The sequence below is a fragment of the Nuphar pumila genome, chromosome 3 (assembly GCF_984573655.1).
Source record: "Nuphar pumila chromosome 3, dmNupPumi1.hap1.1, whole genome shotgun sequence".
NCBI classification, from domain to species: domain Eukaryota; kingdom Viridiplantae; phylum Streptophyta; class Magnoliopsida; order Nymphaeales; family Nymphaeaceae; genus Nuphar; species Nuphar pumila.
In genome coordinates, this window is record NC_143251.1 from 127,610,168 (window position 1) to 127,636,411 (window position 26,244).

The 26,244-nt window shown below is 36.1% G+C and overlaps 1 protein-coding gene across 1 annotated transcript in view; it reads right to left on the minus strand.

The window, feature by feature from the left end:
- Positions 1 to 26,244, minus strand: part of LOC149843707 (PH, RCC1 and FYVE domains-containing protein 1-like) — an 89,447-nt gene that overhangs the window by 6,244 nt on the left and 56,959 nt on the right. Inside the window, exons 5-11 of the mRNA XM_090000034.1 lie at positions 23,977 to 24,057; positions 23,595 to 23,786; positions 21,357 to 23,501; positions 17,565 to 17,711; positions 4,011 to 4,402; positions 3,471 to 3,891; positions 3,298 to 3,354 (exon numbers count right to left, since the gene is read on the minus strand). Coding sequence (XP_089856160.1) covers positions 3,759 to 3,891; positions 4,011 to 4,402; positions 17,565 to 17,711; positions 21,357 to 23,501; positions 23,595 to 23,786; positions 23,977 to 24,057 — 3,090 coding nt within the window. The 3' untranslated portion in view covers positions 3,298 to 3,354; positions 3,471 to 3,758. The remainder of the gene's footprint in view (positions 1 to 3,297; positions 3,355 to 3,470; positions 3,892 to 4,010; positions 4,403 to 17,564; positions 17,712 to 21,356; positions 23,502 to 23,594; positions 23,787 to 23,976; positions 24,058 to 26,244) is intronic.

Consider the following 26,244-nt stretch of genomic DNA (forward strand, 5'->3'; position numbering starts at 1 on the left):
TAAATTTTGGATGTAAGATTGATAGCGTTGTGCCTTGCGTGAATGACTTAATGTGGCATTATGGCTTCTAAGGATGAATCGTGCCAAATGAGCACTCCTATATTCTTTGGATCGTTATGAAGTTGTGTGTTGGGTGTTCCTTTTGAGAAGCCCACACACCTCCCTGGTTCAGTATAGCGTACTTTTAGACATGCGCAACATGTTAAGTACTTTGTTGATCGGACGAGAGATCCGAGATGACCTTGAATCATGAAATATGAAAAATGTTGTTGAAGTGAATTCAAGACTTATCTTGCCAGAATGTGTTGTATTAATTCTTTTGCAGATAATATTTGTTGGGGTTTCTTTTGTGGAACCATTTCCCTTTCATCGTAGTCGTACTTTTGACAAGTACGATCGTACTTTTTGAAAAGTACATCTTCTTACGTTGCGATGATTGGATGAGTAGGTTGTGGCAACCTCGATGAGTGTAAATAACAAAATGCTGAGATCACCTAAATAAGTGATGTTTTCGCCTTCACCGGCAAGATACTCGAGTTGGTCGAAAGACCAGAGTATGTAGAATGGGTCTTCAGTTAACTACCCCTGATGTACTCATTCGAATCGCCGACTCCTGTCAGGAGAGAGGACATGAAGGTACAAAACTTCGATGGACAAACCATTAATGGCAGTTACGAGCAAAAGACTCGACTTTCCCAGTCATCGGAGTTAGGGGAATGGGACTACCATAATTATCCTAGGTGGTAGCTCTCCATGTTTGGGATGCATCCATTGTTTATGCTGCTTTGGGGATTTCTCTCTTGGTCACCGACCGTCCCCTTAGGTGCGGACTCAGTCAGCTATCCGGGTTATCATAAAATACATAGCATAATAAACCCCCAGATCAGTCTAGGCTGTTTCTAGAGTCGTGCCTTGTGTGTACCCGCTTGGCTAGTTAATATCGAAACATAAGTTAAATTTGATCGCAATGTGTTCAGTTATGCACGTATGAAAGTTATAGGGTACAACAGGTTCAATACTTATGGAATTATGTGTGTGGTTGATGAAGCATTGTATTTTGCTAGTTAACTTTCTTGTGCAGTGCTTTGCTTGTAATAGTTAGCCTACTTGTGCCAGTAAAATGCTTGTAATAATTTTAACATTGTGTTCATGATAGTTGCTCTGTGAATCTGTTGAAATTAAATTGCTATATAATTGTCTGTCTACTTGACATATTAAATTATTCTGCTTAATTATGTTCAATATTGTCATGTCTGTGCACCTACCAGTTTTTAGCGAAATTGACCCATTTTATGGGCAGGTTTTGGATAGGTAATACAGTCTGCGATGGCACGATGGCGTGATGAGGTCAAGATAGAGCTCTTTCCCTGACGTTTCGCTCCTGAGGACATGTTGGTAAAATTGGTATAAAGTGTGTTTCAAAATTTCTCTTTTATTAAACCGTGAGTTAATAAAACTGTTTTAGTAAGCTTCTTCTTGGTTTCAACAAACGAATTCTCAATTATTGAAACTCCGTTTCTAAACCATTTGATTTCAATGGTTGTGCGGGATTTGACAAAAGGAAAGTTTACGTTGTAATGCGCTCAAGGTCCATTGACTTGTGGTTTTAAAAATATCATGTTCCGCTGAAGTATTATTTAAACTCTGATTATTGTATGATTTCAAAGCTTTCTAAACTATTCTAAAAAGTTACAAGTCCTGGATTTTTGGGGCGTTACATATGGTGTTAGATGTAAGAAAAAAAATACTAAAAACTACCATTTTTGAAGGGGACTAACGAGAAAAGGGGCCTAAGGAGCGCATTTGAGCTATATATATATATATATATATATATATATATATATATATATATATATATATATATATATATATATATATATATATATCAATCACAGGTGAAAATTTCATCTGCTCAATTTGACCTGTATACATGTTCAGAATGGATCGTTAAGATCATTAACTAAGAAAAGCACTTTGCATTGAGTTGTTTCAACATAAAAAAAGTTTTGTTTTCTGTGTAATTTTAGTTTATTATAAACCATTTTTTTTTATTCTATTGAAAGCCTTCTCACACATTGCAGTCAAATTATCCAAAACATGTTTCATACCAATAAATTGCATACTAGCCAATAATTTATATACTATGGTGAAAACAATTATATGCAGAAAAAAATGCAAATACAAAAAATAGATAAAACGTTCCTGCACATGGAAGTACGTGGGCAACCAAAAACAGAATTGAGATGCCAATCCCATCCCTGAATCACTAAAAAGGCTATATTTAGTGCAACAAAAATATAGAGATTTCTTGTATACAACCAAATAAGATGAATCAACCAATGAGAGAGAGAGATTCTGTATCATGGTACAGAACCACCACCACACACACACACACACACACACACACACACACACATATATATATATATATATATATATATAAAGAGAGAGAGTATGCGCTAGTTCTGCCCCGTTAGGCCCCTTCAAAAATCCTAGTTTTTGGTATTTTTCTCACAATTAACACTATAGATGTGATCTAAAGGTTTTGTTTAGTGAGAACAGGCTTTTGGATCACCGGGATCTGACCTGTATACAGGTTTTTCTGGTGATCCAAAATCAATGGCTATGAAGGCATCAATTTTCCCTGGCTCATAAGAATACATTTTTCATCGAAAAATATGATCCAACAATTGATTCTCACTAAATTGAGCATGTTAAACACATCTAACAGTTCAGATCTATTATAAAACACTTCAAACTATGGGGCCTAACGGGGATGAACGAGAAAAGAGGGCCTAATATGTTTAGTTCTTATATATATATATATATATATATATATCACAGGTGAAAATTTCATCTGCTCAATTTGAGCTGTATACACGTTCAGAATGGATCATTAAGATCATTAACTAGTTTTGTTTTTTGTGTAATTTTAGTTTATTATAAACCATTGCTTTTTATTCTATTGAAAGCCTTCAAACACATTGCAGTCAAATTATCCAAAAACATGTTTCATACCAATAAATTGCACACTAGCCAATAATTTTTCACAAATGCATACATATATTAAAAATTGCCCCAAAGAAGAATGGAATGATACAGTTCAAGATTGTTACATCTGGGAGAGATTATCAAACTAGAAACTTGAAAGGAAATAAAGTTTCTATACAGTTTACAATTAACTGAAGAATGCAGTCATCAACTAGGACTGATTATCTTAAGAAGAATATACGATGGCGAAAACAATTATATGCAGAAAAAACTGCAAATACCCTTAGGAAAATAGATAAAACGTACCTGTACATGGATGTATGTGGGCAAACCAACAACAAAATTGTGATGCCAATCCCACTCCTGAATCACCAAAAAGGCTAGATTTAGTGCAACAAAAATATAGAGATTTCTTGTATACAACCAAATAAGATGGATCAACCAATGAGAGAAAGAGAGCAGAATAGAACACACATTACCATAGGACACAATTGCTCATCAATTACATGGCTGCAACACTGAATAATCCAGCCCCTGCTAAAAATTTACAGCCTAGACCAGCCCCACTATTTAATCTACTCCTGGAAAATGAAATCCTCTCTCTCTCTCTCTCTCTCTCTCTCTCTCTCTCTCTCTCTCTCTCTCTCTCTCTCTTCTCTCTGTGCGCTGCCCCTTGTTTAGAAGATGGGAGCAGCATATCCAACAAGAAGCTTGAGCAACCACACCGGAGGCTTCAATTCAAATAAACCACCCAGATTACAACAATGTCAATGAGAAGCATCAACATGGCCAACACCAATGCCTGACTTATCTACCATACGCACATTGTACTGTTCGTATACCCTTTCCCGGTTCTCAGCCCACCATTGTTCAGCTTGCCTCTCACTGAATCGCTTCCGACTGCATTCACATTTTGCATTAAGGTATGTTTTTTAATCAATTTTGCATTAATGTATGTTTCTCAATCAAATAACCTACAGTTTAACTCCGACAAAGATAGTTAATGATTCCAGATGTACCTGAAGCGAACTCGTTTGAGATCCCTACCACCCCCAGGCAACGAAGTGAGAGTGATGTATACCCCTGGCTCATCTTGCTCATCCTGTTCTCCATGTTCATGGCTTTCAGTTGATTTGCTACCGTTCCTCAAGGCAGCTTCTGCATTGCTCGATCTACTGTGATTCACACTCCTGATGCTACTATGAGATTGACCATCAGCAACTGGCCGCCTACTTGCACTATTGCCATTTGGATCAGCATTACAGCTAGCTGTTAGGCTGCTCAGTTCTTCAACTTGCATAATGGAAGTATCAGATGGAGTAGGGCTTCCATTACTGGTGCTTAAACTAGGCACAGTTAATTTCTTGTTCTTTGCAGGTCCTACAGGCAGCCTTTCAGCCATGTCCTTCAACTGTTCAAAATCCAGTAATGAACATGTTGGCTCTGTTAAAATGTACGTAGATTTATACATATATATATGGTAGTATATATACATACATGTATACATATATATAAACTTGTATATATATAATATATATTACATATATATTTATTTAAACATATAAATAATATATGTAACATAAGGAGAAATCAAACTCAGTTTGATTGCTCCCAACGGCTAGAAATTCTAGCCGTTGGGCATAGTCAAACTCAACGGCTAGATATTTTATCCGTTGGGAGCTATGTCACATGGGTGTGGGTGCGGGGGTGCGGCACTTTCAAAAAACCTGGGTGCGGGGTTGCGGCAAAAATATAAAAAATTATATATATATATATATATATATATATATATATATATATATATAGTCCAAAAGTTGGACATAAATGACCCTGGGTGTGTTGACTGCACCCAGGGTCAGGTTGACCGCATCGGGTGCGAGTGCGGCACCTAGTTGGAGAATCCCTGTGACATATAGGGCAAAAAAAATTCTTGGCAATTTTTTTTTAAGTCTGAAAATTGGACCAAAATGACTCTGAGTGTGTTGACCGCACCCAGTGCCACACCCGCATTGCGTCGCGTCGACGCGTGTGCAGCACCCTGCTAGTCGAATCCCTGTGACATAGGTTGGGAGCCTTGTTCCCTCTCTAGTTATAATTTCTCTCTCTCTCTCTCTTTTAAGCCCTCACTTCTCTCCCTTGTATATAAATAGGGGTGTTCTCCCCTTTGTTTTGTAAGCCTTTTGGCATACTCTCTTTGTTAAATAAATTATAAGATTACTATTGTGTATTCCCTTTGTGAGGTTTGTGAGAGTGATCCTTTGGAACACTTTGTGGTTCTCTTTCTGATTGTTGTAAGTGTGTTCCTTGAGAGAATATTTTAGTTGAAGATTGGAGAACCTTTGGTTCCTAATTGAAGTCTTCTTGTTTCATTACAAGGTATCAGAGCTTGGAAGTGTTGAAGCTCATTTGAAGTATCTTCCTCAAAAGTGTTGGTGATCTTGCAAGCGTTTAAGTGATTGTAAGATTCTTTGGTGGAGTGCTCCTGCCATTATCTTTTCTCTCTTCTTTCTTCTCTCTTTATCTTTCTCTTTTCCTCTTCTCTTAACTCTTGTTAAAATGGATGACAATAATAATGTCTCCATTAAACACATAAAACTCAATGATTTCAATTGTGTAACATGGGCTTCTATCATGAAGCATATTATTTGGGGAAAGGGATTGTGAGAACTAGTAGATGGATCTAATCCGAAACCCAAGCTAGTTCTCACTAAGGTAGAAAAATCACTAAGGTGAGAAAGAGCTTCCTCTAACCGAAAATGAGAAATCTAAGGCTATAACCACTTATGAGAAAAAGTAAAAATAGTGGAGAATGAGACATGTAAACATCGTGTCTTGGCTTATTAATAGTGTCGATGTAAAAAAATGTTCAAGCTTTGCTAAATTTGATCACGCCAACAAGGCTTGGGATTATCTTAAGAGAATGTATTCTCTTAAAGATATTGCACATGTATGCAATATACAAGCGAAAGAGTTCAGACTATGGTTCAAGGGGATAAAACCATTAGAGAATACTATACTGACCTATCTGAACTTTGAGAAGAATTGGTTCTTCTGGAGCCAAAGTGGCACTGTCCTGAAGACATAGAACTTCGCCAAAGACAAAGGGATGCGGAGCACTTTTATCAATTCATTAACGGTCTAAGGCTGGAATTTGAATCTACAAAGTTTATTCTTCTCCATAAAGGTTGTAATAGGCCTTGCCCATTATGGGCAGATTTGATTTTTTTTATTTTTCCTTTTTGTTATTTATTTTTATTGTATGGGCTATGGTCATTAGACTATATAGTTGTTGGGAGCTCTCTAACTGTAATATTGTGTGTTTTTCTATAATATTAAATTTTGAGACTTCATAAAATTTGGAAGACCCAGAATGATTTTCTTTTTTGGTTCATATCGCCGACCCTAATTGTTTTGGGATGAAGGCGTAGTTGTTGTTGTTGTTGTATAAAATTTGGCTAAGTGTTTCGTAAAGTCGATAGAAATCTTCGATTTTAGGTGGGGTCAATTGAGTTTGGGCGTGGCCCAAGACCCATTGACGAGACCTAAACGAGCCAATTAAGATTTGGTAAAACTTTTATTTTTGACCTTTAAAATCGAGCAAAATTCAAGCAAAATTTTGGTTAAATTCAAGCAAAATTTGGAGGCAAAATTTAATATATCATTAGATGCGCCTCGAAATTCTGAAAACATCGATATTTTATTTTTCTAAATTTAGGCTACGGTTGGCCCGAAAATCATATTTTTTCAAAAAAAAGCCCACTTCGATGTGACCAATTCTGGATTGGATCGGATCGGATCCAATTCGTATGGTCTGAGTTAATATGGATATGGACTTAGTCCAAGACCCATATTAATTAGAATCTGGTCCAAACTGAGATCCATATGGGCATTGGATATGGATATGAAGTTGGATCTGCATCCAAATCCAAAATCCAATTCCAATAAATTTAAAGTTTTATTAATTCTAAAAATTTATTTTGGATATGACAATTGCCCATTAAAAAGGGATTCTAGAGGGGGTGTCACCCTCTAGAAGGACCCAAATGTAGATAAGATAATTAAATAAAAATAAATAAAAATACAAGATAAAAGTAGTTAAAGAAAGAGGGAGAAATAGAGTTCTATCCTTGTATAACTCTATCCTCAACCCAAAAATTGGACTCTAGAGGGGTGTCACCCTCTAAAGGAATCCATCTCTATAAAAAGCTCAAAAAAAAGATGAGAGCAAGAAAGATAAAAAGAAAGAGAGAAAGAGGGGGAGAGGAAAGAAGGAAGAGGGCTTCCTTCTATTCCGATCATCTGACATTATTTCCGGTCTTTTTTCATTTTTAAACAAAGGTACGGGTTCCTCTATTGATTCGAACGGGGAGAAACAACCTAAGTTAAGCTTATGTGATGTTTTTGGTGGAAAAAAAAAGAAATCTGATTTTTTATGAGTATATATATATATATATATATATATATATAGATGTGCAGATTTGCATTTATGAAGGATGGTTTTCCCTATGCATCGAACATGTAGAGATTTTGTTTTCATGTACAGATTTGATATGCATGATGATTTTTTTTATATATGCACAACAAAAGTATATACATATATATATATATATATATATATATATATATATATATATATATATATATATATATTCAAGCATAACAAATGGATGCAGTATATATTCGTAAGTTTCTGATCTGCCACGTGTACATGTGGGCAGATCTGGACAGATCTGTCTGACAAAACATGTGGACAGATCCGGACATACCTGTTGACTGCATCTATGGACAGATCTGCCGATTACCATAGATGCACAGATCTGGTCTAGATCTGCCGATTTTAAACTACCATCAGACTGTGCTTAAAACTGTCCTCAAAACAGCCCTTTTCTCATGCTCATATCTTTAATTTTTCTGATATTAATGGCCTATATATATAAGAGTCAGTTCCCTAGATTGCAGCCACGGTTTGGGGTCAGATTTGACCCAAACCATGTCTACCGCAGGGTTATATATATATATATATATATATATATATATATATATATATATATATATATATATATATATATATATATATATATATATATATATATATATATATATATATATATATATATATATATATATATATATATATATATATATGAGTGGGGATTCGGACAAGGCTTTACGAGATTTAAACGTAACCTATGCACCTACAACCTGTTTGTGGTTATTGTTTGAAGGAATATGGCAGGGTGATGCAGCTGTGGTTTCTGTATATGCCAAACAGAAAAGATGGATAAAACATACTGCAACTAAATAATTATATGTCCAGTAAAAGGTGGACAAGACAAGTAGCAATTGAATATTTTATATCTTGAAAATTTGTGAGCTGATCCAGAAATGTTTCTTTGCAAAAAAAAATTACTGCTCAACCTGTACAGAAACGTATTGCTGAAGATGCTCAAATCCAGCATCAGTGCGACAACTATTTTCTTACTTACTTTTGTTAGTTTACAAATTGAGAAAGAATTGGATTTTGTGTCTTTTTTTTATGTCAACAATATAAAAGATAACACTTATGATAGAGTGCCGCATATGTTTCTAACTCCCTTTATTGGTGGATATATATTTTTTTTAATAGCCCAGCCGATTGTCATCAGCTGGGGCTGTTATCAAATATTTTAGCTCAGCCGACTGTTATCAGCTGGGGCTGTTATCAATTTTTTTAGCCCAGCTGACTGTCATCAGTTGGGACTATTGTTTATGACCAGTTGTTTATTGCCGAGCTCATAACCGACCCCTGTGAGGGTCATGAGCAAGCCGATCATGCTCGGTTTGTCTATGAGATGACTGCTATGAAGTTGTTTGATGCTGCCATATGGGCTGACATCAAAACAACCTTGAAATTTCAATTTTTATCTATGTTAGCATCATGTCAGAAAAAATTTCTGTATGCTGTCATGATTAGGCTGAATATCAATTTGTTCTTATTGCTGCCATTTGACCTATTATGATGTTAATTGTGGTGTATTTATGAATTATGGGGGCTGCTGTGAAGCAGACCAGTGTTGCACATTTTTGTGCAGCATTGCCCGCTGTCCAGCACTATTTGGTTACATGTTTATGCATGAGAGACATGCTGCTAATAGTATGTTAATGATGTCCTGTGTATGGAGGCAGCATAGCTTTGGCTTGGTAATTATGTTTTGTAACCTGAGGATGCTCGAATTGGTAAAGATGTTTATTGGTTATGTATGCTTATGAAATTGAATACCATGTTGGCATAGATGTGCATATCATTAACACGTGAAACTTGAAGTTAGTTTAATGTTGCATCAACATGATCATGTGCATGTTTGGATGATATGCATCATGAAAGCAAAATGTATGTTGCAAGCATGTATTCATATGCATATGTAAATGATTTTATATGTACATTTGTATTGTGTAAATGAATATGCATTTGTGGACATGTTTGGATAATTATGTGGTTACATGTTCACCGAGGATTTTTGTATAAGATGCATCAGTGGTTAGATGTGAACCACTGTAGGCCATGTGGGTCAGGAGCATGTGTTGCTCCAAGGTTTGTTTTATGTATTGCAAAATCCATTTTAAAATTATTGGCTTTCTAAATTAATTGTACTGTTAAATATTGTAACGGGCCAACGTCCCGTATTGTGTTTTGCATGTTGATTTGCATATTGATTTGCAAAATGATTCTTTTACAAAGAATTTGACTTTAAATAAAAAGATAAAAGAAATAAATAGTGTAATTAATGTTTTTCTTCCTGGATGTCCCTTACACAGTGTGAGAATCCTAGATGGCGGTTTTAGATAAATCGTGAGGATACTAAAACTTTGTGCGCGATTGTACCCTTGAACCAGATATGATGGTTCACCTTCCGGCCACGATTTTAGAGAGTTTTCAGCCACTTTTTCTTGGGGTGATGTTGTAGACACAACTGTTGTTTTTGGTATACCAAAAAAATAGCATCAATGAATGTTGATTTTCCTGGTGTCCCGACATTAGATATTAATTTCTAATGTTCCGATAAATGGTGTTGAGACCTGATATCGATCGAGGAACAAGTATAGAACCCAGTAATAAAATACAAATTTTGCGTTAAGCTACAACTGAGAACCCATCTTGAACTTCGAGAATTTGTTGTGTCTGTTTTGAGTATCCACGAGTTTTAATGAAAAATGAAACTAAACTTGTGTTCATTTAATAGGGACATGCATGCAAAAGAGGACTATGATAATAACTTAATAATTTATTCATGCATGTGCATTGAAATCATGCATATTTACCGTTCGGCATTACTTTATGTATTCTTATTTGTTCTGTTCTATGTAAGATATTATTATTGCATGATAATTGTTTTCAAATGCTTGAATGGTAATTGAATTATGAGATTTTTTGTAGTTATATTTTTCTCTAAATACTTGCATGAATTTGATTTATGCTTTTTCTTGCCTATTTGGATTTTTAGAGGAATTCATACAAAGAATCTTTGATTCTTACCAAGTACTTCTAATGTTTTTCACAGGACCTGAAGCTCAGTCATGAGGACGACTGCTACAGGGAGCCTACGAGACAGTGTGACTTACTTCTGCTATTTTTGAACAGTGTGGCTCTATGATTTTAAATTTTAATTTAATTATGTTCTCAAACTTTGATTTTTGGATTAATAAAGTTAGTTGTTTTGTTTGGAATGGTTCAATGCATAGATCCCTTGTGGTTTGAAAGTTGTAAATGTTGTGAGGCCTCAGATCCTTAGGTTTTGGTTTTCACAATTGTTTAAAAAAAAATCACTTTTCAACAGGGATTCGTTGGGGTCGTTACACTAACGACTATATTTTTAGTTGTTGGGAGCTCCAAATGGCTAGAATGAACTCGCTTTAGCCCTTGTCTCTTGTCTATATAGGGACATCTTGTCTCATTTGATGTAAGCTTTTCTTGAGCATTTTCTCAAGTAAATAAAATTATTATTTTTTAATATTTGTGTTTTTTGAGTGATATTTGTGAAGTGTACCCATTAGTAGCTTGTGTTTTGAATTTGTGGCTTTGTGCTTGTGCTTGTGCTTGCATTAAGGCTTCATTACATGATAATAGAGCCCTTAGTGATTTCACCCTTGGGGCCTTGTTGATCGTGGTGCTCATGGTTATCGTGTTGGTGGTGTTCGTATTCATTATCATTCTTCCACATCTCATTCTCTCTTATTTCTTCTCTTCGTTACAGCCGAAAAAGAGTCAAAGATTGAGCTCTCCTTCAAATTGAATGGACTAAACTATATGATGTAGGCAGCCACAATAGAGAACCACCTCAAAAGAAGAAAAACTTTAGGGTTATATATGTGACAGTTCCTGAGCCACAACTCAAGCTCATAAAGAAGGAAGGAGATCAAGAGAAGGCTCCATTGGAGAAGAGAGAGAGAGAGTCATTCAAGAATATCAAATGAAAATGAAAGTGAGCATGCCAAGATATTAGCATGGTTTATGAGCAATGTTAAGCTAATAATATGCGCTAACCTTGCTAAGTTCAAGAAAGCTAACGAGGCTTGGATTTTCATGAAAGACATACACTCAAAGAGATCTTCTAGACAATACTTTTTACAATAAAAAATAAGATTCACCAAGCAAGAAAATATGAGTGTACGCAATTATTATAGTGCTCTATCCCCATTATAGGACGAAGTTGCACTATTTGAACCTCAATGGGAAGGATCCACCATTAAGACAACAAAAAATCGAGAAGAAGCAAATCTTTCAATTCCTTCACAGTCTTTGCCCAGAATTTGAGCATGTTCGAGATTCTTTACCTTTTTTAAATAATAATTTTTTTTAAGGCCTTTCCAGTTGGTGCATTCAAATGTACGTGGACTGGCGCTGATCATGTCAAAAGTAGAATATTTTTATTATGTAATCTTTGTTGATGATTATATTAGATATGATTGGATCTACTTCCTTAGGTTTAAATAAGATGTTTTCTCCTTTTTTAAAGAGTTTTACATGCTTGTCAAAAATCAATTTCATACCAATATCTCTATTTTTCGATTGGATTTGGCGGAAAAGATATGTCAAATGAATTTCAAAACTATTTGAAACAAAATGGGATTATTCACCAAAGGTCTTGTCTAAAAAACTCCACAACAAAATGGACTCGCGGAAAGAAAACATCGACATAAACAACTAAAACCTTACTTATTTCAAAGAATGTTCAAAAAATAATTTGGGTTGAAGCCGCACTTAGCACTATATATCTAATCAATAGAATGCCTTCCTCTTGCCTAAAAAATGTCACTTTTTGAAAAATTATTCAAAATATCTCTGAATTTCAAAAGATTGAGAGTTTTTTTATGCAAGTGTTTTGTACTCTTTTAAGGAAATAACAAACTTTCACCAAAAGCCATTGAGTATGTATTTATTGGTTATGGATAAAATTAAAAATGATATAGGTGTTATGATTTTAAAACAGATAAATTATATCTCTAGCAATATAACTTTTTTGGAAGATCAAATTATGTTTGAAAAAAGACAAACTAAAGAGGAATGAGACTACTCATTCCTATTTGATTTATTACCTAGGAAGGGTACCAAAGCATCTAATATGTTTCTATTGATATGAATGGAGAAAATTCCTTTAATGAAACCTCCAATGAAATCTGTGTTTATACCCGATGTGAAAGTGAGGATCAACCATGTGCTTTTGAAAAATATTCACAAAGTCAAATCATTAGAATAACCTATGGAAGAACCCATACCTAGAAAGTTTCAAAGAATCTCTAGACCTTCAAATAAATTTGTATCATATGAATCCTTTTCTCCAAGGTATAAGGTTTGCTTAATATGACTATTCATGCTTATCATGAACATTTTAATTATAATGAGGCTAAACAACACTCCCATTGGATAGATGCAATGAAGTTGGAATTAGATGTTCTTCGTAGAGCCAACATTTGGAAAGTTGTAGACTTGCCCATAGGAAAAGGGGTCATACGTTGTAGATGGGTATTTAAAATCAAGACCAAAAGTGATGGTTCCTTAGAAATGTATAAAGATAGGTTGGTTGCTAAAGGATATTTATAAGAGTATGAGATTAATTATAAGAAAACTTTTGTTCTTGTTGCTAGGATGACTAGTGTTAGAACCTTATTTGTCTTAACATCTATCAAACAGTAGCCTATCTATCAGTTAGATGCCAATAATACCTTTATGAAGAGGTTCATATGAATCCTCCACCTATATATAACATTGAAAAGAGTAAGGTTCTCAAACTTAAAGGAGCTCTTTATGGTCTTAAGCAAGCCCTGAAAGCCTAGAACGATCAATTTAGTAAAGTTATTATTGACAACAAATTTGTTTCATATTACACTAACACTACTCTTTTTGTTAGAAATGCAGAAACCAATATAATTGTCATATCATTGCATGTTGATGGTATAATTATCATTGAAAGTGATAAAAAATGTATTGATGATATTAAAAATATTCTTAAAAGAAATTTTGATATGTTTGACCTTATTTTTTGAGGTATTTTTAGGTATATAGGTTGCGTACTCCCCAAGAGGATACATCTTTTCTCAAATAAAACTGGCATTAAATATAATTGCTAGATCAGGTCTAACTAATGAAAAGGTAGTAGATACTCCATAAATGCTCAATGCAAAGATAATGGTCAATGATGGCACTCCATTGGAAGATCCTACTCCCTACCAACAATTAATTGGATCTCTTACATATTTATCTATAACTCGACCTGATATAGCACATGCAGTTCACAACGCTAGCCAATCTCAGCATGCTCTTACTTCAGTCCATATGACAACAATTATGAGAATTATCAGATATTTGAAGGGCACCATAACTAAAGGGCTTTTTTTTATCATCTTCTTACTCCCTTAATTTAATTGCTTACACTTATTCAGACTTGGGAGGCAACCCTAACAATCATATTTTTACTACAGGTTATTGTGTGTTTCTTAGCGACTCGCTTATATCGTAGAGGTGTAAGAAGCAACAGAAGGTGACACTTTCCTCCACTAAAGACGAGTACAGAGTAATGACAACTACGACTACCAAGATTGTTTGGCTAAGAAGTCTACTCAAACATATGGGTGTCATTATCTATACTCCAGTGAAGATGTGTTGTGACAACAATAGTGTCATCTACATTGCTAAAAATCACACTTTTCATGAATGAACAAAGCACATTGAGATGGATTGCCACTATATTCGAGAGGAATTTCTTAAGGCCATTATTGAACTTTCTTATGTCACATTGGAATACCAACTTGCAGATTTCTTCACCAAGGCCTTGTCATTGCCTCAGTTTTTTTTTCCTTAGCAAACTTTTGGTTATTAAGGTTAAAAGAGATAGGGGTTGTTGCATCGATTGTAAGGTTTTACCGGGAGAAAGTGTAGCTACACAACATAGAGTCTTAATTTTAGATCTTAGAATTAGACAATACCGCAAAAGGGATAGACATATGATAGATCCTAGAATTAAGTGGTGGGCACTGAAAGGAGCTAAACAATGAATGTTTGTAGAGCGGGTAGTTAAGGAAGTTGATTGGTGTCTCGAAGAGGATTCAGAATCTATGTGGAATAAGATAGCGGGTGGCATGAGAAAGGTGGCTAAGGAGGTATTGGGTGAGTCTAAAGGCGGTGCACCGCTAGGTAAGGATACATCGTGGTGGAACGAGGATGTCAAATTAGCTATTAAGGTTAAAAGAGAGTGTTATAGAAATCTAAGTAAAAATCGTGATAATGAGAATTTGGAGAAGTATATGATAGCAAAGAAGGAAGCTAAAAAAATAGTTCAGAACGCGAGGGATAAGGTATATAAGGAGGTTTATGACAAGTTGGATACCAAAGAGGGTGAGAAGGATATTTATAGGCTTGCAAAGATGAGAGATAGGAAATCGAGGGATCTGGGTATGGTTAGATGTATCAAAGATGAAACGCAAAGGGTTTTAGTCAAAGATAAGGAGATTAAGGAGAGATGAAAAGATTATTTTGATAAGCTATTTAATGAAAGTCATGCTCAGGATCTTGGAGACTTTTCAATTCCTTTTCATGAGATGAATCGTGACTTCATGCGCAAGATTCAAAAGAAAGAAATTGCAGAGGCTTTGAAGAAAATGAAATCAAGAAGGGCAGTTGGCCCAGATGGTATACCTATCGAGGCTTGGAAATGCTTGGGAGAGAAAGGTTTAGAATGGTTGACAAATCTTTTTAACAAGATTTGGCGGACAAATAAGATGCCTAATGAGTGGAGAAAGAGTACTTTGGTGCCTCTATATAAGAATAAGGGTGATATACAAGATTGCACAAACTATCGTGGTATAAAACTCATGAGTCATACTATGAAACTTTGGGAGAGGGTGATTGAGTCTAGGTTGAGGAAGATTGTCATGATATCGGAGAATCAATTTGGTTTTATGCCTGGAAGATCAACTATGGAAGCTATACATCTTCTTAGACATCTTCTTAGACATCTTATTGAGAGAAATAAAGAGAGGAACAAAGATTTGCATATGGTTTTTATTGATTTGGAGAAGGCTTACGATAGAGTACCTAGGGACGTTCTCTGGTGGACAATGATGAAGAAAGGTGTTTCTCTCAAGTACATTAGTATAATTAAAGCTATGTATGAAGGAGTAGTAACCAATGTCCGCACTTGTGGAGGGGTGACAACCAATTTTCCTATAACGGTTGGGTTACATCAAGGATCTGCTTTAAGACCTTTCCTATTTGCTATTAGTGATGGATGAGCTTACGAGATCAATTCAAGAAAATGTGACGTGGTGTATGTTGTTTGTTGATGATATTGTTTTGATTGATGAGTCTAGAGCTGGGGTTAATGCTAAGTTAGAATTATGGAGACAGACATTGGAATCAAGAGGTTTTAAGTTGAGTAAGAGTAAGACAAAATACATGGAATGTCGGTTTAGTAAGCAACAAAGTACTGATGGGAGTGTAGTGAAGCTTGGTGAGCACGAAATATCGGTGGATGATTCTTTCAAATATTTGGGATCTATCATTCAAAAGTATAGAGAAATTGATGGAGATGTAAATCATAGGATAAAGGTTGGGTGGATGAAATGGAAAAGTGCAACTGGAGTGTTGTGCGATCGTAGAATGCCATTGCGGTTGAAGGGAAAGTTTTATAGGACGACTATTAGGCCCGTTTTAATATATAGTACGGAATGTTGGGCTGTCAAGAGACATCATATTCAAAAAATGAGTGTAGCTGAGATGCGTATGCTGAGATGGATGTGTGGAAATACAATAAAAGATAAGATTCAGAACGAGGAGATACGTAAGAAGGTAGGCGTTGCACCCACTGAAAATAAGATGAGAGAGAATCGTTTACGGTGGTTTGGACATATTCGACGAAGGCCTAATGATGCTCCAATTAGAAGGATGGAGAAATGGGAAAATATATTAGTTAAAAGAGGTCGAGGTAGGCCTAGGAAGACATGGATGGAGGTGATAAGAAAGGATATGAATGCTTTGAACCTCACCGAGGACATGGCATTGGATAGAAATGAATGGAGGAGAAGGATTCATGTGAAAGACCCATAATGATTTTCTTTGTTGGTTCATATCGCCGACCCCAATTGTTTTGGGATGAAGGCGTAGTTGTTGTTGTTGTAAACTTTTGGTTATCTCACTGCCAGTTTAAGGGGGGTGTTATATATATATATATATATATATATATATATATATATATATATATATATATATATATATATTATATCATGTCTACATGTATGTATATGTAAATATACATATATTTCTTGGTTTGTAATAGGTTATGCCCTCTAGGGAAATTTTGGTCTTTTTATATGGTTGTAATAGGTCATGCCCATTAGGGACACATTTGATATTTTTATTTTTCCTTTTTGTCTTTTATTTTTTGTTATATGAGCTTTATGGTCATTAGACCATATAGTTGTGGGGAGCTCCCCAACAGCTATATTTCTAGCCATTGGGAGCTCCCAACAGCTATAATGGGCTCTCCCAACAGCTATAATGGGCTCTCTTTAGACCTTGTCTCTTGTCTATATAAGAGACATATTGTCCCCTTTGGTATATGCTTTTCTTGAGCATTTTCTCTAGTAAATAAAATTATTATTTTTTAATATTTATGCTCTTTGAGTGATATTTGTGAAGTGTGCCCGTTAGTGGCTTGTGTTTTCCCTATTGGCTTTGTGCTTGTGCTTGCATTGAAGTTTTGTTACAGGAGAGGTTAGTGCTAGTTTGAGAAGCTTTACTATAGATTCTTCCAACTAGATCTGGTTATTGTAAACAACATTACAATGAATTAAGTAATAAAAGAGTAACATTCCACAATAACATGGATTCCTCATAATTCAATCAGAAAAACCTGAAAATATACAATTTCATATCATCAATTAAAGTCAACCAAATCAGATTTCAAAATAATTAGAGTTTTTATTATCAAATAATTCATCCCCTCACATGGAAAGTGTAAGCAGCACTTGCCTGTAGTAACTAGATAATTTTTCTATCTGAAAATGGTAACAGAAACATTTAAAGAATACATTAATTGCACCTGAACGGTAAGAGCTTTAATCACTTCCTTGGCAGCTTTACATCTGGCTGTTTCTTCCCCAGCAATAGCTACAGACTCCTTAAGTTGCTTTGTAGTTCTTTCAAGCTCAACTTCCAGAAGCTGGGATTTGCGGGTGAGATTTTCCACCTGCATTTTAGAAAAGGCAGATATCCACTTAGACCCCTAACAGTCCTGTCTAACATCAAAAGTTGCAAAGCCTTCATATTTCCATGTAGCAAATCCTGGTAATATCTTGTTCTCATGTAAGATTCTGAACCATCAAAGTTCAACTAAATTGAGTTAAAATCATATATTCAAGCTGCCTGAGAATATAATCAGCATACACAAAGAAGAAATGTCACATCATGAGCTTCTTTCCATAAGTTCAACTGCATGAAAAGTTTGCTCATGTAGAGAGAAAAAAGGGGGTTGAACTCTTGAAGAATAACCAGAAATTGATATCCAACAGAGGAAATATATGGTCCAACAATAGCTGAATAACTAAGGCAAGGTCACCACAAACGCCACCATCTAGCCAATGGTAGAAAAGTACTACTAGTAAACATTTTAAAATTTTTACAAGTATCATACTCTTTACAATGTTAAAGATAGAAAATCACTTCAAGCTATATCATATAATTCAGTGCACAAACACAAAAGAAAAAATTCATTATTCATGCAATCCTCCGCATACCATCTAATTAATTTTCAAAAAGCAACGTTATTGGTTCATAAAATGCAGGCTTAGAAGACTCCACTCAAGGACAAACAAAGGCAAGAGACATCATCCAGAGTGAGAAACTTATAAGGAAACAAGGTCCTCCAAAATATATTCACCAAAACAACAAGAGTTCCACCAAAGCACCAGAGTAATACACAAGCCACAAAATGGGCTTACATACAAACACCCACTAAAGGGGCAAAACACAAGTAATTAAATAATATTTTATTGATCAATATATGCAAGAAGGCATACAATATAAGGGGAGTCACGAGTCCAACGGCTCCATTTGGTGTGTGTGTATATATATATATATACATATATATATATATATATATATAAGTGTGATATACGAATAAGGGTGATATACAAGATTGCACAAACTATCGTGGTATAAAACTCATGAGTCATACTACGAAACTTTGGGAGAGGGTGATTGAGTCTAGGTTGAGGAAGGTTGTCATGATATCGGAGAATCAATTTGGTTTTATGCCTGAAAGATCAACTATGGAAGTTATACATCTTCTTAGACAACTTATTGAGAGAAATAGAGAGAGGAACAAAGATTTGCATATGGTTTTTATTGATTTGAAGAAGGCATACGATAGAGTACCTAGGGACGTTCTCTGGTGGACATTGATGAAGAAAGGTGTTTCTCTCAAGTACATTAATATAATTAAGGATATGTATGAAGGAGTAGTAACCAATGTCCGCACGTGTGGAGGGGTGACAACCAATTTTCCTATAACGGTTGGGTTACATCAAGGATATGCTTTAAGCCCTTTCCTATTTGCTATAGTGATGGATGAGCTTACGAGATCAATTCAATAAAATGTGTTGTGGTGTATGTTGTTTGCTGATGATATTGTTTTGATTGATGAGTCTAGAGTTGGGGTTAATGCTAAGTTAGAATTATGGAGACAGACATTGGAAGCAAGAGGTTTTAAGTTGAGTAAGAGTAAGACAAAATATATGGAATGTCGGTTTAGTAAGCAACGAAGTAGTGATGGGAGTGTAGTGAAGCTTGGTGAGCAAGAAATACCGGTGGATGATTGTTTCAAATATTTGGGATCTATCATTCAAAAGTATGGAGAAATTGATGGAGATGTAAATCATAGAATAAAGGTTGGGTGGATGAAATGAAAAAGTGCAACTGGAGTGTTGTGCGATCGTAGAATGCCATTGCAGTTGAAGCAAGGTTGTATGTACGATACGGCATGATACATATCATTACTTTAGGGGTTTACAATATGATACACACTCGTGTCGCAATACGTGTGTATCGAACCTGTATCAAGTATATCGTATGATACACCCTTGTATCATGCCATATCATACGATGAAAGGCATATCGTACGATACACTTTCGGCGCACTTTAAAAAAGCCAAAAATTATTTGTTTTCATTTTGGTTTTTAAGGGTTAGAAGTGCATTTTCATTGTTTTTTCACCCAAAGAAGTGGGTTAAGATAAAAAAAATGCATTCCCACCATTTTTTCACTCAAGAAAATGGGTTAAGGTAAAAAAACTTTATTATAAGTAAAATTACAAAGCTACTCTCAAAAACAATTTTGCCACAGGGGCACTCAAGATTTATATCTGGATCCACGAAAATTAAATATTTATATCAAAGTAGAAATCAGGCTCCATAGTCCTCCAACAAAAATGACATCAGATGATCCTGCATGATAATGAGGCACTCAATTAATCAGTGGAACCAATTGAAAATCAAGTGCAACTATTGCCATAATATTTTTGTTTATATAGTATGAAAGTATGAGTCTTGTGGCATGTTATTAATTGCAAGATATTTATTATTTTGCATTGTTCTTGTGAGATAATTGATGTTTGATGATGTCTTATGCAGCTCATAGAGACATAAATGCTTCATATGTAATTTTATGGTTGTATTTTGTGCAATTCATCATTATTTCATGTGATATGATTTTTTTAGAATTTGTACTAATTTTTCTGATGTTTTGGGATTTTTTTAGATTTTTTGAATTTTTTATTAAAAATTTATGATACGATATGGTGTTACTATTGGCCCGACCGATACGGGTAACAATATGCTACTTACAACCTTGATATAAAGAATGCATACATATATGTATATATACTTGTATATATATATATACAATGTACATGTACATTTTTAACAAGACTGCGATATTTATAATGCAAAACCCAGCTTTTACACATCACCCAGTTGCTTTTCAACTTTATCTTCAGATCAAGATTTTACTTATTATTATTAAATAATAATGCATATATATAATAATTTAAAACATCTTAGGATATGTTGTATTATACACCTAAGTTTACCTTATACAATATGTAAGAAACAAACCAATAAAGGAATTCCACAGTCAACATTGCATGAGAAAAATACAATTTTCTATCTTTATGAATGATGTTCCAACTTATGCACACCCATTTCCTACTGCCCATGCTTTTTTAGAAGCCCCCAGAAAAGAACCTTGGTGCTTCCTATGCTTCTCCAGATAATACACAGGTTTCATCAAACCATTGCACTTTTTCACAAAAGAATTCAAGATCATTTTGTGACTCAATATTTATTCACCATTATATAAAGTGTAAACTTCTGGGTTTTTGTAGAAAATTCCATTTGCAGTAACACTTGGTGCCCCATAAATTGAAGACACTGCTTTTAAAGTATGCAAATAATAAAACCACGCAGTAACTACACAAAACGAGTGCATCAGAATGTTTTCTATTTTTCTTAGGATACAAAACCTCCAGAAAACACATGAAAATTGACTCAGTTGATCTGGTTATAGATCAGAGGGGCCTCAAGCTCAAGAAAATCCTACTAAGCTGACTCATTGAATGGTAGTGAGAGTGCCCCAGTACAGTTAAACACACTACAGCAATAGCATAAACAATCTAGTATCCGCAGGTAGCACCAAGAAGGAACAAAGACATGTAGCCATGCAGGATACACTACTGTCACTAGCGTATACCTACATGCATTATCTATATATTTATTATTCTCTATTTTAGTTTCATTTCATCAATGAAATAGCAATGTCTGAAAGTTCAAACATGCACCTGTGCTCTCAACTGAAGAACCTCTTCACTCAAGTTATCATTTGTCCTTTTAGCATCATGTACAACTAATCTAGGTGATGTAAGCCCTGCCAGAGTAGGTGTTGGTGTCGTAGAACGTGGAGGGCTGGATCGTCTAGATATAGGAGATGTTGCTCGTGAAACAATTCGAGACCCAGGAACAGAAGCTGAGAAAAACTTCTTCGAGGAACCAAACGCTGGATTAAATGATCTTGTCGTGGTAAGACCGCCCCACTGACTGCTACCATGAGGAATAGGTGATACTCGGCTGCTGTTCAATTCTAATTTCTTGTTTCTCTTGGATGAGTATGTGCCATCAACCTTCTTCAAGGGTTCAATTGAAGAAAATCTCGACAGCTGGGCCTGAGATCTAGAATCAAATTTCTCTTCCTTTTCTGCTGCATCACTGAAAGTGATATGCGTGCTTTCTTTCCTGCTTATCATTGAGAGTGATCCCGGACAATTATCTAGAGCTTTCTTCAGCTTACAAAAGCAGTTATCACAGACACGATAAGGTTTGCTAGGATTTGGGGCCATAGAAGCTTTAAGTGACTTCTTACCACTGCATGAATTACAGAAAACAAGCCCACAATTGTAGCAATTATGGCGCTTTCTTTTGAGGTTAAATGGAAGGCGGCAGCCAGAACACATGGATTGATCAATGCCAGAAACCCATTTATGCAAACAAATGACTGCTGTAAAATTAGAACCACAAACAACACTTTTAACCTGCTTGTCTTTTAAGGGTTCAACTAGACATGGTGAATTTCTATCATCTGTATCCCCATGGCCCAACCGCCCATTCACTCCTTTGCCCCAAGTGTAAACTTCAGATCTTGATGTTAATACTGCAACATGATAAGCACCACAAGATATTTCTTCAATAAAACAATTCTGTATCTTCCCCTCAACGCGAGTGGGAAGCTTTCCATCAGATTGGGCATTCCCCAGTTGACCATAAACAGTACTACCCATTGTATAAACATGACCTGAGGTTGTGAGTGCAACTGTTAAGCTATGGCCGCAAGCTACTTGGCAAAAGTTGGGCTCCACCAGAGTTGCCACACAAGTTGGGACAAGTCTAGATTCTTTATCGCCATGCCCAAGTCTACCTTTATCACCATCACCCCATGTAAACAGATTTCCAGAGGAACAATTACTTGAATTAGAAATTCCAACCACAATCTCAACAACAGCAGCAGTGTGCCATACACCACAGGCAGCATGCACAGTGCGTAGACCCTTAAGAGACTCCACCTCTCTTGGTATCGACACACTTCTGCGGTCTCCATGTCCAAGAACACCAAAATTCCCATCACCAAAAGTAAACAACTGTCCAGCTGAGGTCACAACAGCTGTATGCCAAGGACCACAGGAAACAGAAGACACATGTATGCCCTCCAAAGGGCCATTTACTTTTTTTGGCACCCAATGGCTAACTTCATTACCATGCCCAAGGAGTCCAAAATTATGGGTACCATCGCCCCATGTGTAGAGATCTCCAGACAGTGTTACAGCACATGTATGATATTCACCACAAGCTACCAGTTCAACATTCATGCTGCCAAGAGCATTTACAAGTTTTGGATGTGAAACATCAGCATCCACACCATGTCCAAGTCGACCACCAGATTCTTCCCCCCAAGAGAAGACCTCCCCTTGCTTGGTGACTAAGGCAGCATGTTTCCCCCCACAAGCTAAATTCTGAACATCAAGCATTACTGCTGATTCCACAGCTTTTGGTAAAAGAGCATCCATTTTGACACCACCAGAACTTCCAGCCCTAAGAATCCCCCCACCCAGGATCACTTCACCAGTGCCTTCTCCCCAAATAAAAACATCCCCAAGTGCATCACCATCATCTTGACCAGAACCTTGGCTGGATGAGCTCACAGCACTTGAGAGACTAACTCTAAATGCCTCAGTTGCAGTGTTCTTCACATGTCCATTTATGCCATCTGAGTTGCCTGTTGACAAAGAATGGGCAGAAGCCGCAGAACTGCCAACAGAATCTGGAAAGAATCCTTTAGGAGGTACAGCATATAATATTACATCAGCGAATGTCTTATCTGCACCGTGCTTAGGTGGGCTTCCATAAAGACTATGTAGCAGGAGGGCATCTCCGTCCTGTATAAGTAAAGAAAATATTATTTATATCCAACAAAGTTTATCGCAGGAATAAAAGGTCAAAACTGCAAAACAAGAACATTTGTTCTACACCTTGCGTAAGCTATCTCCGCTACCAAATGGAAAGCTCAATGGGGAACTTCTTCGAGTCAATGTTCTTGGACTATTTGTATCTGAGGAAACCCCATCACTTCTTCCATCCGTTCTCCATTTGTGGTGGCCTTGAGAAATCAATGCTTTAAGTCCAACAAACCATACTTCAGTTTCATCCTTATCCTTGCATATCTGTGGAACTAAGTAAAAGATCAATAAGTGAAGACAACAATAACCTAAAAAAAAAAAATCACTGTCTGGTGGTCAACGCTAAAGTGAACCAACAAACTCACAAACCAAAGACTGCAGGAAAAGATTAATGCATGTTTTATATACTGAAAGAAAAGAAGGAAAAAAATGATTGATTGTGACAGTAACTTACCAGATCCAATGACCTATCACTGTATATTAGAGAAAAGGACTGGCATTCTTTCTCTGGCCGTGGATACCTCTGAAATATTGTCTGCACACAAAGAAATGCTTAAGGAATGTCGGTCAATATTGATATGTTTGAGAGGCTGACTACACTTGTAATGGGTTTGAGTCAACAATTGTAAGGAATATTGGCTCAAATGTACAATGAGAGGCACTAGCCTATGGTTGAAGGGTCTAATGGTCATTTAAGAGGCCCATGCACACTCATTGTATCATCCATCATTTGCTTAATCAAATGACTCTAGTAGTCTTTGAGCCTCTCTCTAGTGTATTTAGAGTAAGGAATTGGGCTCTTATCTGAAACTCCTCTAGAGTGGAGATTTTTCTGAACCACTTCCCTCTCTTCTACCTCAAATCCCTCTCATTTATCATCCCTACACACTAGTCAATCCCTCTATTTCATCCTCTTTCATTATCAACTCTTAAATCTGTTAAAATTTATATACAATATATATACATGTATACATAAGTATTATATATATATATATATATTGTAACCTGTTGTAACTATTTTCTCTTTTTTTTTGTTAGGTTCTTCTTGGACTAGTCAACATAGAGTTGCTAGTCAAATAGAGTTATTGGAACGGTTCCAACAACTATATTTGTAGTTGTTGGACTGTTCCAACAGCTCTATTTGAGACTACCTCTTGTGTATAAATAGGGGTGAAACCCCTCATTAATTGTAATGCATTTCTTTGCATTTTAGTGATTAATAAAATATAATTTTCATATTCTTTGTTGTGGAGAACCCCTTTCTGGGTTTTTGTGAGTGTCCTTAGTGACACTTTTGTGCTTATCCATTTGATTTATTGGTGGACATTTCGGTTCGTAATTGGAGGATCGTATTTCCTCACATGGTATCAGAGCAAGGTGCTCTTTGAGATTGAAGAAAGTTCATTGGCTCGTGAAATCGTGTCTCTCTCAAGCTTGTGTTGGGGGTTGCAACACAAGCTTGCTTTCTTCTTCGTGAATTATCGCAAGTGTTTGTGTGATCAAGTTGTGCTCTCTTGAAGGTTGATTTACTCATTGTGCTTGTTAATCCACTCAAAGTTCGTAAAAGTGGTGCTCGTACTTTTTGTGCTCTCTCTCTCTCTCTCTCTCTCTCTCTCTCTCTCTACCCTTGTAAAATGGATGACAAAGAAAGTGTCACCATCATGCCCATGAAACTCAACGATATGAATTATGTTATGTGGCCTTTAATTAAGAAGCATCACATTTGGGAAAAAGGGTTGTGGGGATTAGTGAATGGTTTTGATCCATAACCTAAACTAGTTTTTGTTAGTTTTGCAACCTGCAGTCCGTTCCACGTTGGAGAGCTGCAAAACAGAGAGAGGTAGAGAAAGGGAGAGAGAGGTTTGGGGAAAACCGATACCCTGTTGTACATGGGTCGGCTGTTGTGTATTCCTTTATGTTAACATGAGATTACAAACAAATTAGGGTACTAGAATACCCTTTTTACAATAATCAATATTACATAATGCCATTAATGAAGAAGTGGGTGTCACGGGTCTGGATCTTCAGATCCATGACCCGTAACCAGTGAAAACACTTCTTTTCACCCTCCCTCAAGTTGTGCATGATCTTGAATCATGAACAACTTGCCTTTTAACGTCCAAAATCTGTCTTTAGTCAATCCTTTTGTAAATATATCCGCCACTTGATCTGTAGTTCGAACAAATTCAGGCTCAATCTCTTTCTCTTCTACCTTTTGTCTCACAAAATGCTGGTCTATTTCAATATGCTTGGCACGACTGTGATGAATTGGATTAAAAGACATACTAATGGCACTCTGGTTGTCACACAAAAGAAGTGAACGAGATATCGATTCTCCTACTTCTGTCAGTAGATGTCTAACCCAAGTAGCCTCAGCAGTAGCGGCTGCCATTGACCTGTATTCAGCCTCTATACTGGATCTGGCAACAGCCTTTTGTTTCTTACTACTCCAAGAAACCAAATTCATCCCAATAAATACACAATAGCCGGATACTGATCTGTGTTCATCTGGATCTCCCGCCCAGTCCGCATCAGAATAAATAGTGATCTCATGTGCACTTTGCCCATTTGTCTTTCGTTTATATATGAGACCATCCCCAATCGTTCCCTTCAGATATCGTAATATCCGTTTAACTGCTTCCATATGCCCTTCACATGGGGCATGCATAAACTGAGAAACTTGATTCACCGAGTAGACTATATCAGGGCGAGTAAAAGTGAG